Below are 15,315 nucleotides of genomic sequence, written 5' to 3'. Positions count from 1 at the left end.
GAAAAAGCGACAGCTTCCCAGGGAAACCAAAATCATAAGTGTTAATTTTAGCCCTCTCAAAAATAACCTACAAAGTATCTATTTTCAATAGTGGTGACTCCCTTACAGGGGGGGTTCTGGGGGAATGTTTGAAAAGGGGATATTTTTTAAAGCTGAGCTGTATTTCCACTATGTCCTGACCTCACAATCTTTCCCTTTTTTTTTTTTTTTTGAGCCAGTCCTAATCCTGGATCTGCACACATTCTCTATTTCTTCTTCTTTTCTTTTACTGAAATTCCATAGACAGTAATTAAGGAACTGGAGGCCAGCAAGAGGTCATTGAGCCTTCGTCAGTGAAAACAGGGATTGTTGGCCATCTACAACACTCCCTTTTTTCCTTGTGGTGAATAGAAGATTTGCTTAGAGCTGATGACTTATGCCTTTCTTACAAGTTATGCAGTTAGCAAGTAACTGGGGAATCAGTCAGGGAACAGAAAAGCTAATTGAACCCAGGATCTTCTTTTTTTTTTAAATCCCCCCCTTTTTTTCTTTCTTCATCTTAAACTGTGACACTGGAGCCTATTTGATAATGTAATTTGTGAGAGAGGCAGGTTCACCTGGTGCCTAATCTTCTATCTGTGGATCTGACAGAACAGAAATTAAGAAATCCTTGGATTTGGGGAGGGGGGGTGGGTGGGAGCGAGGGAGATTTCCAGATCTTTGCCTCAGGCCTACTAAATGCCTAAACCGGTAAGTCCTTAATTGTGTTGCATGAAATGAAAAGATATGCTTCTTATCTCTGTGAGAGAAAAAGCTTCCTGATTGCTTTTCCTCAGGCCAATCTTTTCTTTGTATATTCTCCTTTATTGTTTTTTTTTTTTCTGGGGGAATTGCTACTTGTCTCCAGTTTCCTCCATCCTCACCTTTTCCTAGTAGATTTTTGTGTAACGGATTAGGGGTGGTGTTTTTGTTGTTGTAACTGTGAGGATTATTTTGAGTAAAGAGAGAGAATGTATTTGTAAACTTTAGCAACTGGGAAATGCTTCTTAACTTTTGAAGGCACTGAAAGATTCGATTTGCCCTTAGCTTTTGATTAAAATTGTAAGTTAATTTTGTTTCTTAGAACTTCATCTTTTTATCCCTAGCTCTAATAAAGTAGCTGGTACCTTGGAGGCACTTAAATGCTAATTGATCGATTGCTTATATTAAAATTTGTCCAAGTGTTTGAAGTATATATATCTGATTTGCTGTATTTCCTTTAACAAAAAATTGCTGTTGAAAGTAAAATGTCAGGTTTAAAAGTAATTTTAAAGGATGTTTAGTTCAGAAGTTCTTAACCTCTTCTCTCTTTTTTCTTACTGGCAATTTAATGAAATCCCTAGGTCTCTTAGAACATTTTATAGGCATAAAATTTAACACATAAAATTACAGAAGAAACGACTTATATTGAAAGAATCAATTATCTTGCTATCAGAATATTTTTACAAACAAGTTTACAGACCCCAAGAACCTTGTTTTCAGTACTTTGTAGTGTTTTTTTTTTTCCTTCCTTCCTAGACCTAGCGATTAAGTGACCTAGATATTGCAAGTGGCACTTCTTTTCCTTGGAGGAAAGATAGCAAGCTCAGAAGTTACATTTCAGCCAAGGATATCCTTGTGGTCTCCATCTGTCACGGCAGTTTTCGGGAGGAGCAGCAGTTGCTGCTTCCCGGGTCATTTCCACATCTGTTATAGAACATTCTCTATATACACGAGCGGAGCTGCTGCGCCCGTAGTTTTGGAGAAGGCATTTTCTGTGGCATAGTGGTTGCAAGAATCATTTAGCATCACTTGGAGTGAAGGCATTATTACCAACCCGGCAGCAACAGGCCAGAGTTGAGCAGTTAGCGGGATGGGACCAACTTTTAGCTGACTCTGTCCTCCCAACCTCAGCCTTTACAGATGCTGTTAATTTGGTTCCTGTTTCCCTGTAGTCCTTTATGTGGTTGTGTAATAAAAAGTTCTCCAAGCTGGCTCGATGTCTTCGCTATTAGAACATTGCAGATGTGTCAAGGATGCACTTGTTCCAAATGAAGCTGAGAAGGAAAGAGGCCCCGCCCTCCTCTGCCTGCCAAATCGGCCCCTTAGGTTCCTCATTCAACGCCCTGGCCCCTTGAATGGCGTGCTATCTCTTTAAAGCAACTAGTTTTGTGTATTGGCTTGGTCAATTTGTTATGGTTTAAAACTGTGGAGCCAGCTGTCTGCAATCTGATGTAATGTTGCTATGGAAACTAGAAATGAAACACTTAAGCATTCACCACAGAATTACTACATATAGCATTAGCCAAAATAATTAAAAGTTGAGCCATATGGGCTTTCTGGTGGAAAAATCTGCAGCAGCAAAGCTGGAAAGGAGTTATGTTTCTATTTACAGTGCTGTAAATCCATTTTTTCTCATCACTTAGCATAGGCAAGTTGCTCTTTCAGGAGACAAGAAGTAGGGGATAATGCTGAACTTTTCACAGTTAAGGAATAATGGAACAATGGCAAATGCATGGTAATTTAGTAACCTCAGTCAAGTAGTTACTGTTTCAGTATTGAAACTGACATGTGCATAGGTATGTATTATGTATATGTAATATGCATGCATACACATTTGCATATGGCTATTTAAGCATTGTTTTTTTTTCCAATTCTTGTGAAACTTTCCAACAGGAAGCCATTCATTACCCTTTGTAGATTGTCTTTTATTCCCTAAAAAGTTACTTAGCACAAGAAGTTTTCAGTGGGTCTTTTCTATACCTACATTCCCCCCCCCCCATTTGTAGTCACATACTTCCCAAATTCAGAGACACAATGGGAAGTAAGCACTATTTTGAGGATGAATGTAAATCTTCCTGTCAAATTCCCATTTTGAAGCTATTGGGGGAACAAGGTGGCACCAGTGGATAGATAGCCAGTCTGAAGACTTATCTTCCTGAGTTCAAATCTGACCTCAGACACTTACTAACTGTATGACCCTGAGGAAATTACTTAACCCTGTTTGCCTTAGTTTCCTCATCTGTAAAAAGATGAGTTGGAGAAAGAAATGGCAAATTACTCTAGTATCTTTGCCAAGTAAACCCCAAATGGGGCCACAAAGAGTTGGACATAACTGAAAAATAATGGAAAGCATGGGTTTAGGGGTATATACTTATCTCATCAGTGGAAAAGATCACCTCTAATTTTAACTTGGACAGAGATCTGGTCTTACGTATCTTTGTATTAACTTCAGTACTAGGTAGGGAGGACTTTTGCATGCAGTAGGTATTTAATAAATTCTTATAAAATTGGCTTAATATTACAACTGCTGGGGAAATCACTTTCTTTTCTTCCTTTGTTTTTTTTTCTCTCCCCCCCCCTTCTTTCTTTCTTCCTGTCTTTCTGCAAAGGCAACTTTTTAAAATTGTTTTTTATCAAGCATTCATTCTCTGAGACCAATTTTTTTTTCATTGAGGAGGAAGTGAGAAGTCATCACCTTCCCAGTAAAGAGCATCCCTTGGATTTATTTTGGAGCCAAAGTGACTTGTAAGCTGTCAAGAGAGACCTTTCCAGAAATAAGCCTCTCCCCCACCCCCCACCCCCAAGACTTTGCTTTCATTTAGCGTTTTTAATCTCTTGGCTAGCAGGAGAGCTGTTCCATAATGAGCATTTCCAGCTGGATCTATCTTGTCTAGTTTCCAACAGAAAGTTCTTGACTGCCTTGAGTTGAGACTTGGTATGCCACACACCTCCAGAACCTTCTTTCTCTAAGAATGTAAAAATAGCATTGGTTCAAAGTCCTAAAGAGCTCAAGTTTCTCAAAAATAGATGGAGCATGTGAAAGCAATTAACAAGTACCTGGAATATATTATTTTCCAACAAAATGAAGCTGGGCGTAGGAAACTAGGCCCTCAGAACAGCCATTGCCATTCAATCTGTTGTCATGGTTTAACTATATTTGATTTCTCCTCTGGAGGCTTTGCAGCAATGGCATGCCATTCTAGCAGATGCTCTGTGGCTCAAGAACCAAAGATTGTTTCTGTAAGTTTCTACGTCCTATTGATTTTTGCCTTTGTTCCTTCACTTTCCAGAAACCTAGATCTCACATCAGAAAGCACCCTGAATTATCAGTGACTGTCCAGGTTTGAAACAAACTACTTTGAATAGATGTGACAAACCTAGTTCACATGCTTATCCCATGCCTCTCTCTCTATTTCTAGAGTTTGAGGTTTATAATTCTGAGACTTTCTGCATTAGAAGAGCTTAAGTTTTGTTCTATATTTAAAAAACATAGTGCCTGGAAAGTTCATATATTGTTGTTTAGTCATTTGTCCAACTCTTCGTGACCTCATTGGGGGTTTTCTTGGCAAAGATACTTAAGTGGTTTGCCATTTCCTTCTGCAGCTCATTTGACAGATGAGGAAACTGAGGCACACAGGGTTAAGTGACTTGCCCAGGGTCATACAGCAAGTACGTATCTGGGGCCAGATTTGAAATGAGGAAAATGATAAATCAAGCTGACTCCAGGTCTGGCACTCTACTGGGCTACATACTTGCCCCAGTTACTTCAAAATAGGCATTTGCCTGAAGGATTTATCATAAAAGAGGCAACTGGAGATTTTTAAGGGACTGATTAATCAGATTATAGGTTAATAATCTATCCTCCCCTAGTTAATACTCTGTGGCCATCTCACTCCCCATTGCCAAATTCAGACAGCATGAATAAAGGAAATAAAATTTGAAATCAAACTACTCAATATTGCTGCTTGCTAGAAATGTTAGAGAAGCTGAATCTATTGGCTACAATAAGAGTATTATAATTCAGTCTCAGTCATGATATTGGTAGTAATCCAAAATTCACGCATTTCACTGATACAGAAATTGAGGCCAAAATAACCACCAAACACCTAGATCTCTTCCCAGACCAGCAGTTTGTTCATAGTTGGAACATTCTCAATAAATATGATGATTGATTAATTGTCAGAAGGGATTTACTGCTGGTCATATAGGATGTCAGTAACAATGAAATATACTACCCTTTACAGATGTTTCATTCTTCTCCCAGACCATTCTTTGCCATTGCTTGTGTTTGTTGTTCTTAGCCTTGTAATTAGTAATTGATAAAATTGTTGTGCAGTTTTGCACATGCCCACTTAGACTATGCTTTTAAAAGTCTTTTTGTTGTACTTAAGTGAAAAAGCAAGAGTTGAAAGAGTTACTTGCAGGGAAGTGGAATCAAGATGCCAGCTTGGGGAGGATGTGCAGGATTAGGTGGGCTGGAGCCCAGGCAAAGTCAGTGAGGTATCCTGGACTTGCGTGCCTTGGTCCAGCTGTGCTCTGCCTTTGCTTCTTTGGAATGCACTCATGCACTGGGGCCAGTGCTTTGCTGTCATTTTAAGGGAAACTCCTTTCTTTTTTCCTAAGCTTTCTGAGCAGATAGAACAGAGGAAATAACATATTGAATGTGGGAGCTGGCTCGAAAATGAAGCCCTCAGTCCGTTCACAAGGAAAGGATTGTTTTAGCTTGTGTCACTGCTGCTGGAGAGTGAATTTTTTTTGTCTCTGTAATGTTTGATACTTGAGGGAAAACAGCTGGGACTGAGCATACTTGATCCGATGCGAAACGAAATGGGATGCTGGGGAATATGGACTGTACTGTATAGCTGGAAAAGGTCAGAATTTTCCCTTGGTCATTGTCGGAGGAATGCTGGGTCTGTCCTCATGCTAGCCTTCAGAAAGGGGCTGGAGAGGGACGAGGACTGGCTGCAATGTGGCAGGGTGTTGTTACTCACAGATGGGATACGAGGGCTTTCGCATCTCTTCCTCCTTCCTGCCCGGCTGGTTTTGATTTTCTGGGAGGACTGGAAAAAGTCAACAGATTTTCGGTTGGGGAGAAGTAGTTGGTGACCACGTTCAGCAGCTAGTTCTGACGGGCTAGACAGATGAGTGCCTGACCCAAACCACAGCAGCATAACTGGAATTACAAGAAGAGCCCTGGAGAGAAGAGTCCTGCCTGAGTTCCACTAAAAGCGGACATGAAAGTAGTTGAGATCAAATACATGAAACTCAATCCGAGGTCAAGAATGTGTATTGGGGGGCGTAGGACTTGATTTGACACTGAACTAGTCCTTAAGATGGTAGGTGCAGCTTTGTGAAGCCAGTCAACATTCTGTTGTGGTTGTTTTTAAAGGAGCCTTTACTTTGGTACCACAGATTCCATCACTGAATTGCCTAAATTCAGATGGGCGGTGAGGTGGGGATAAACTGGATTAAGCCACGAAGCAATTATTTGATTAACTTTTCCTTTGTTTCTTTGCCAGTCAAGAGAACAATCGGATGATGAAACAGAGGACTCCGTGAAGTTTAAGAGGTTACACAAGCTGGTAAATTCTACTCGAAGAGTCAGAAAGAAACTCATTAGGGTGGAAGAAATGAAAAAACCCAGCACTGAAGGTAAAAAGCAAACTACACCTTAGTTCTTCCAAAGTAAATCAGATTTTCAATTAAAAGGACTGTTTTCAAGTAGGATTCATACTGTGGGATCTGGGTAAGGGCGAGTGGAAAGAAGTGTGTCTATAAGGTACTAAGGCAGTGTTCTAAAAATAGTCTACTAAAGGCATTCTATATAATCAAGTAATGTTTAGGGTCCCCATATAGTTTGATAGTGACAGAAGGAGGCATGCTCAGTATATGCTGATGCCTTTATAGTCCCCATTTTTAAGAGCTGTCGTCAAGTTTGGCACTGCTGTCATTTTTTTTTCCCATCTGCTTCATACTTTCTTACTTACTATTGCTCTTACATAACATACTGAGTGTCAAAACTGAGTAAGGTCTACCATAAAGAAACAAGAATGGGCCATGACTCCTGCCCACTGAACTCAGATCTTAGTTTGACAGACATATCTTGAACAATAATTTTAGCTGGCAACATAATTGGTATATCTTTAGTGCCCCTTTAGATTTCCCCTGTGTTGATTTGTGGGTTTCACTTCCTTTTTTTTCCTTTTTTCTTTTCTTTTCTTTTTTTTTTTTTTTTTGCAAGCCCAGTAAACAAGTTCGGGCTTAAGTTAAGTGGTTTTTTTTTTTTAAGAGCAGCATCAAATACTAATGGGCCCTTAAAGGGATCCTGTTGTCCCAATGAATTATTAGGCTAAAAAATTAGTAGCTAGGGAGATGTCTGCTTCTGCCATTGTAACAAGCACAGTTTGAAGCTTGATTATGGCAGCTTCAGCACTGACCTTATGATTCTTTGTGTGGAAGGTGTGCATTTATAGGTCTTGTGACATTGTGAGACTCTTTTTAAAAAGGGTGTCACATAAGAATAAGGTTTCTCATTTGGAGCAGTTACTGTGAATAATGAGATTAATTACTCAGGTCATTTAGTTTGAGGGCCTCACTTGTTAAAATGTAACGTGGTACTTAGGTTTGGGGTTGGTGCGGATACAAACTTGGGACAAGTTGATCATTTTCCTTGTTTTGGGGAGGCTTTCCATTGAACAAGCTGAAGTTGAAGTAGAAGAGAAAAAGATATTTCCATGTACTGGAGAGGATGAGGGCTTCCTGTCGATTGTTTTGGTTCAAATTCCCCAGAGACATTTTGAAAGGGAAAGAAGGGAGAGGCAGAAAGAGAGGAGGGCTGTGGGAGGAAGTGCATGGGGGACAGACAGAGACTGAGAGAAAGAGATTTGTTTTTATGATCCAGGAGTGTAGAACTCTTTTTTTAAAAATTGGTTTTAATTTTTGTTTCCATTCCTGTTGCTTCAGACCCAATTTAGATTTCAACTACTGAGGCAGGCCTATGGGATAGTTATATCTTCTCACTGTACTCCCATCCACCTGTACTGTGGCAGGTATTATTCTGATAAGCAGGGGAGCTATTTATATTATGGTGCAGCAAACTTTTCTCAGCCTTGGTCTGCTTTTATTTAACTAACTTTTTTTGGTTGTGTTTTGAATATAGTGTTGTGCATAAATTAACGGGTAAATAAAATGTTTCTTAAAGGCAAAATGGAGAGAAGAGAAAAAAATTGCATACAAAGAGACAGAGTTTAGTTTTAAAGGCAAGTGATGAACATGCTCCATCCCCTGTTCTTCATTGGCCTGAAAATAGCTCTGGATTTCTTCAACTGTAATAGCTATTGTTAATGGGAGCCCAGATCTCCCTTTTCAATCCATATTGTGACAAAGAGCCATGGTGTCACTGGAGTCTGACTGTTTGTTCCGTTACATTGATGAGGAGAGACCCCAGGTATGCTTTGAAAGAGCCTTGTTGCAAAAGTTGAATTACAGGGGAGTCTCAGCCTGGGTCAAGAGCCTTGTAGCCAACGAAGAGAAGTGGATAGAGCAATCAAAGGAACCATGAGAATGGCTCTTACAGAAGATCTTGAATTCTATCTTGGTATCATAGAGGCAAATGCAAGCATTCTTGGAAACTTAAAAAGAATTCTTTTAATGTATGAATTTACCAAAACAATAAGGAACCCTAATGCTTATATTGATTGTAGCAAGATGAACATCCTTTTTCTTTGTTTTATATATATAGGGTTCAGAATCAGTTTAAGTGCAGAACTCTGGATTTAAGGTCTTGGGTTCATAGACTTACAAATGGTGGGGACTTTAGAAGTTACCTATACCAACCCTCTCATTTTATAAAGGAAACTAAGCCCCTAAGGGGTTAAGTCTCTTGCTCAGTATCCCACAGGTAATAAGTGGTTGAACAGAGATTGAAACTTAGTTCTTCTGGCTCCACATCCATTCCTCTAACAATAGATGGTGATAAATTTGCCATGCTGGAGTCAGGAAGAGCTGGACTCAAGTTCTGCCTCTGACATTTGCTAGCTGTGTGACTACCGACAAATCACTTAACCTGCCTGAGCTCTAGAGCTATCAGAGACAGATCTCTGAGATTTGTCTACTTAGTCATGGACAGGTTGTGATCATGGGTTGGCAGAGAGAGTTCCTACTCCCAAGAAATCACAGATCCTTGAAGTGTTGCTCAGTGTCTGGGTGTCTGGAGCAAAAGTAAGGGCTATAGGGTCCAAGTGCTTTGAGTTATCTCTGATTTCTAGGACTCTGGAGGTGGCAGTTATAGTTGGTCCCCAGAAGTTTCTGGGTCACAGGTGACATTATGAAATTGGTAGCCTCCTATTTCTGTTGTTTTTATTTGTTTCTGCTGTCACCCATGCTTCCAGATACTGGGTATCCTGATAGTGGCCACAGCACAAAATCGTAAAGCACAATAAAAATGTCAACTGCTATTATCATTGTGGCTATTATTAATAAGCTTGCCTCTCTAGCTCAGTGTCCCATATTTCAAAAGTGACTCTTCTTTCTCTCCACATAGGAATTCCTCTTTTCCTAATGTCTTGACCTCTTCTAGTTTTTTTTTAATATATTTTTATTATTAATATATCCACTCAATACATTTTAATCTGGTTCTGCCTACACTTACAAGTGTTGTGGACCAATTAGTCTTATAAGAAGGTAAACTGATACAGTTCGTTTTCATTGTGGTGTTAAAGATTGTATCTGATTAGTATGTTATCCCTTTTAAAATATATTTGCATTTTAAAAGAACAAGACTTGGATAGGTAATACCAAAGATGCCTGAGTTTCCTGATGGTAAAATTTCAGGTGAAAGGTCCCTTTGGAATACCAGCACCTTTGTGTCAAGGAGGCCATTATGTCTGTATTTGGTTATGGTTGCCAGATTTCAGTTGAATTGATTTACCAGATTATGAATTTCTGAAAATAGAAGTCATGTATGACATATGCATATGCCTGCCACCTGATTTCAGAATCAAACAAAGACAGCATGGGATAAGGCAGTCCTACAGTTTAGATAGGAGACATATATCCCAGATCTGGCTGCTCCATGTCCCTTGGACCATTTTAGACTGTTAAGTCCCTACCCATTCACCTTTCTATAAATGGTACTTCTTTTATCCTATTTCTGTCCCTAAGGTTCCAGCTGGCTGAAATCCATGGTTTCCCAGTGGTGGCTTCATCTCCTGAAAAAGAATTTTGACTGCATCCATGAGCACCAAAATCTCATTCATTCCTTCAGTATTCATTTACTGAAGGAATCAATGAATCAGCATTGATTAAGTGCCTGCTGTGTGTGTCTGGCATTCAGGTATAGAAACACAAAAGGGAGACCATTCTGGTCCTCAAACAGTATATATCCAGTCAAGCCAGGAAGCATTCATTAAGCACTTACTATATGCCAGACACTATGCTAAGTCCTGAGGATACAACAAATATAAACAAAAAGACAGTCTCGGCCCTCAAAGAAATTACATTCTAATGGGGGAAGACAACTTATAAAAAGGAGCTGAAAAGTGGGTAGGGGGTAGGGGGAAATTGGAGAAGGAATGGTGGTGAAGTCCAGAGAATCAGGAGAGGAGTAAAGGATGACTGCTCTGGGGAATTCCTCAACATAGAGCTTCTGGGAGGAAAACACCAGTGGAAGGAGGGAGCCATAGGAGTGGAGGGAACTTCCAGCGTAGGAAGGCAGCCAGTGAATGGTGGAGCAATCCAGAGACTCGTTAAAGGATACAAAACACAGGAGATTAGGGGCCAGAGAACTTTTGACTAGGGGAGTCCCAGGGATTGAGTAGAGCCTTATAGTGAATTCAGTTGTCAAACCATTTCCAATAACAATAGTGAGGCTGGTTTGATTACTGCTCTAGAGCGAGACAAGAGATAAAAATTGTTGGGGGCTGCCTGGGGAGGAGGGTGGGAGAGGCAGATAAAAAAAGATTTGTATGTCCAGACAGATAGCAAAATGTTTGCACTTGGCACACTGTTTTGTTTTTTCTTCTGTATGACTGTGAGAGGTAAAGCATAGTCATAAGGCCAGCAAAATAGAATGAGTTTTCAAAACTCTTTCACACTCACCACTCAGGATAGTTCATCTTGAGAGCTGAGTGCCAAAACTGAATGGATGGAATTCTTGTGGGTAGGGGTGATCTCCAAAGATCCAGTCAGGGTCCGGAGGGTAGTACTCACTACGTATCAGACCCTGCACTAAATGCTTATATTTAAAGATAAAAATGAAGTAGTCTCCCCTCCCTTATTTTGGGAATGGCAGGAGGATAAAATGTACAATTATATAGGAATATAAACAAACACATTTAATATTGTATGCCTAGAATAAACACAAGCTTTTTAGGGGAGAACTAGGGATTGGGGGATCAGGATAGGCTTTGTGTAGAAAGTGCTATTGAAATGGAGCCTTGAAGGATACTAAGGAGTCTAAGAGACTGGCAATGGGGACAAGCAGAGGCAAGAGATGTCCCTTTCCAGGGAGCAGCAGGTTGGCAGTTTGGCTTAGAGTATTTGAAGAATAATGTATAAAAATAACTATCATAACATGAGGCTGGGGCCCTGAGGCCCAGTGACACCCAGTTTTAGCAACCAGGTAGCCAGAAAAGCAAATGTGAAATGTCTTCCTGATTTGGAAGCCTAATTTGTAAACTCTGTAGTTTGGTGGTGTTGTACTAGGAAGCTACACTAGCATCCATATCCTTGGAATTGTTTGCATAATAGCCCTGGGAAGAGGGCTCCCATTACACCAAGAAACTACAAAATTGAGGCCTGTACTCCCTTGGTTAAAGGGACCCTGAGGTTTGCAGAAAACCAGAGTAGCCCAAAATCAATCCCACAGGCCCAAACAATTATTCTAGTAAACGGAGCTGGCCTCTAGGTCAGAAAGAACTTGTGACTTCATGTGCGCACACTTGTTAATCTCTCTTTTTTTTTTTCTCTAATTCCTTATAAGACAACTCTTCTGTTGCTTTCTATGGTGACATTTTCTTAGGCTAAAATTTTAGCATATAAAAATTATAAAGAAGCTTTTAATAATGAAAGGCTTTGTTATGATTTTGATCACTCATCTCCAATGAAAGTTTCTCCCTTTTAGCTCCCACGTTTAGTTTCTCACCAATGCCCCTGTCCCAGCTGTTATATTTAGTGCCATCCCTCTGTTCCAAGAAGTTTTTTACTTTTTTCCTCTTTAAAAATTCAGCTGGTGGAAAGCTGTGGTGTTAGAAAATTTCCTTCACGTAATTAGAGGGACACAGCCAGGCTCGGTACACCCACAATTTGACCTACTTCTTTTCTTACATCTGTTCACACAAGACACACAGGAAAGGACTCAAGTGAACCCACACCCCCATACCTCCCTGCCAGCAAGTCCAGACCTTTCCACTGGGTTATGTGGGGCTTAACTAAGATACCTGGGACTGGGGAACACTTAGGGCAGTAACACACGTTGGAATCCTGGAAATCAGATAGAATGCTGGATGTGTCTGTTTCACGTCAGTACCCTGAATGTTCTCTTCATATATTGACTTCACTGGTATTGATGGGAACATTGAACCGAGATCAGTTCGTATACTGGGTACCATGTGTTTGTCTGGTCAACGACAAACCGCTCATTAATTGCATTTGGAAAATATAACCCTTTAAGCTTCTCCCCACAAAAATCCCCCCAACTCAGGGATTTAGCTGCTCAGACTTCAAGTTCACTAATAAAAATTCAGCATCATCCTGGCATTCCTCAACTGCTCTACAGTAGCCAACTGGAATGAATGTAGAAAGCAGCAAAGGATGGTTTAGGAAGAGGATTGGTTCTAAGTGCAGCCTTCTGAAGACCAAGCTTTAAAACAGTGAGGGAGGAAAATTATCTTTAAATGCTAATCAGTAAGTTGATAATAGTCTTGTCAATTCTAAATGACAGTTTTTTTTTTTTAAGTAATTAGGGTTAAGTAACTTGCTCAAAGTTACACGGCCAGTTATTTCTGGGTGTGGTGTTAAGTATCTGAGCTCGGATTTGATCCCCAGGTCATCCTGACACTGGAGCCAGTGCTCTTATTCCCTGTGCTACCTGGCCGCCCCTAAATGACAATTTTTAATTGAGCTATTACTTACTTTACTTCTATAGAGAGGACCAGATTTAAAAATATTTAAAGGGGCCAAGTATAACCAAACAAAACTTTTTGTGCATCCACGCATTTGATTACATAGTAAGGTAATGTTCTTTACTTTCAGTATATGTTGGGGCATAGAGTGACAGAGGAGCAAGGGGTCAGAGTGCAAAAGAGGGAATTTGGTATATGAGCTTAGCTAGCTATGCACAATACAGTTTGTCAAAGAGCCAGTAGTCACTCAGTTAAAAAGCATTTATTAAGTACTTACTGCATACCAGGCCCTGTGCTAACAACTTTTAATAAGATATTAAAAAAAAAAAGGCAAAAATAGTCTCTGTCCTCAAGGAGCTTGCATTCTAATGGGAGATACAACACAAAAATAACCAAAGTGGTAATGAACCCAGAAGGGGTATTTGTGGATTGTATTGTATGTGGATCATGCATACCATTTTGTTTCCTCTCCAGGTGTTGAGGACCATCCAATTGCCAGCTCCCCAGTCCTAGATGAAAGGTCAGCTCTCTATTCTGGAGTTCATAAGAAGCCGTTCTATTTTGATGGCTCCGTTGAGAAGCCACCAGAGGATGATTCAGACTCCTTCACCACCTCTCCTTCATCCAGCAGCCTGGACACTTGGGGTGCAGGCCGAAAGCTGGTTAAAACCTTTAGCAAAGGAGATAGCCGTGGCCTGATCAAGCCTCCTAAAAAGATGGGAACATTTTTCTCCTATCCAGAGGAAGAGAAGACCCAGAAAGTCTGCCGCTCCCTCACCGAGGGAGAGATGAAGAAAGGTCTCGGCTCCTTAAGTCACGGGGTAAGTACTGAAAGCGTTTGCTTTTATGATAGCAATCGACATAAACACCACCTTCTGGTGTCCCTAGAGGAGGTCCAGAGTGTCAGGAAGCAAATCCGGTTGAAGAAAATGGATACTAATTATTCCTGTTCCCGAGCTTTTCTCTGCCAGCGCCCCTCTAGAAAGGGCCTAAGTGCAACCACTTGCGACCTGCAACTCCTCCGGCAAAAACCCAAAGGGGGAGGCAGCTGCGGCTTCCCCAGTAGAAGGCTGCGGGGGCGCACCTCAGTCAGCGAGTTCAACATCACCTATGTGGTGGAACGAAGCCTGTATAGCCACCTCAACCTGACCCAGCTGGTGCGGCCTGTCACGGACAGGACCCTAAGCAAAGCCGACAAGCAGGATCTGAGGCGGTGCTTGCTGGAGGAGGAGGAAGAGGCCCACAGGAAGTGGGCTGCCACGGTGGACCGCTGTACTAAACGGGTTCTCTTGAGAATCCACCAGAAGTCTGTGAGTCAAAGGAGCTGGTCATTAAGATGGCCTTGTAATGCCTGTGAGGTTGCAGTGAACATGGAATCCAATCCATCTGTTTTCTCTTCATTCCTTTCTTCTCTTTCACCCCTTCATATCTGGATCTGTTCTACCATCCCCCAAGAACAGCCACCTTCCCTTTCATTTAATAATAGTTTCCTCTTTTTAGTTTTTGTGTTGTCTCCTTGACACCTGAGGTTGTCAGGTTTTTAAATTAAAACTAAACATAGACACAGATCCAGAAAGGGAATTCCAGTCACCACATCACACTTCTGATTTTTTTGGGAAGCTGTTTTTGCTCTGAAACTTGATGTCATTAGATCTTATTATAGCATTATCCCCCCCCCAAAAAAAAAGCATATCACAAAAAAATTGAGATTTTTAAATTTTTTAAGTTTATTTTTTAAAGAAGATGTTTGAGTCTTTAGTAAATTAGAGGAAATGAACACTGGGAAAGATTTTACTTAAAAAAGAACATTGTAAAATATGGATATTTTAGGGAGAAGGAAAAAACCTTAATTAAAGCAAAGTAAAAATTATTTGTCCCCATTTAGCCTACCTAGATTTCTTAAAGATTCTCATAAAAGAAAAATAAATTTAATTAGAAATCTCTGTTCTCATACAGGCTTTGAAATCTTGTGAGGATGAGGAAAAAAAAAAACATTAATTTGATGGTACTAGTTTATGTAGCACTGCATTTCGTGTTCTCTGGCATCTCTGTAGAGATTATTAGGCCAAACTCTTCAAAATACTGAGGTGTGATTTGCACAAAGTAGCAAAGGGAAGATCCCAGAAATTGAACCCAGCTCACCTGCCTCCAAATTCCACTGTATCATAGTAGCTTATTTCAGAGAACTACACGATTAAGTTTATGTGTGTATGTGACTTCACTCATATAGAGACCTCCCATTTAGGAAAACTCTTTCCACCAATAGTCTTAGAAACCTGGAGTCTTAGGGTTTGGGACTACTGAGAAACCAAGTGACTTAATCAGGGTCACGTAGCCATCATGTGTCAAAGCTGACAGTTTGTGTGACTCAGAGACTGACTCTCTGTGACGCTATCGTACATCTGATTATGTT

General features: G+C 40.4%; 1 protein-coding gene across 5 annotated transcripts in view; it reads left to right on the top strand.

Moving 5' to 3' along the window:
• Positions 1–15,315, top strand: part of SASH1 (SAM and SH3 domain containing 1) — a 407,307-nt gene that overhangs the window by 349,705 nt on the left and 42,287 nt on the right. For 3 of the 5 annotated variants that reach the window (XM_069069719.1, XM_069069720.1, XM_069069718.1), the window contains exons 9-10: positions 6,300–6,432; positions 13,377–13,723. In XM_069069719.1, coding sequence (XP_068925820.1) covers positions 6,300–6,432; positions 13,377–13,723 — 480 coding nt within the window. The other 2 variants (XM_069069722.1, XM_069069721.1) reach the window with 2 other exon arrangements.

Source organism: Petaurus breviceps, unplaced genomic scaffold (genome assembly GCF_028583685.1).
Source record: "Petaurus breviceps papuanus isolate PSGF00001 unplaced genomic scaffold, PetGlider_PUasm1.0 90784, whole genome shotgun sequence".
In the NCBI taxonomy this organism is placed as follows: Eukaryota; Metazoa; Chordata; class Mammalia; order Diprotodontia; family Petauridae; genus Petaurus; species Petaurus breviceps.
Note: the sequence above shows the minus strand (reverse complement) of the source record. Positions and strands in the feature narration are given on the sequence as shown.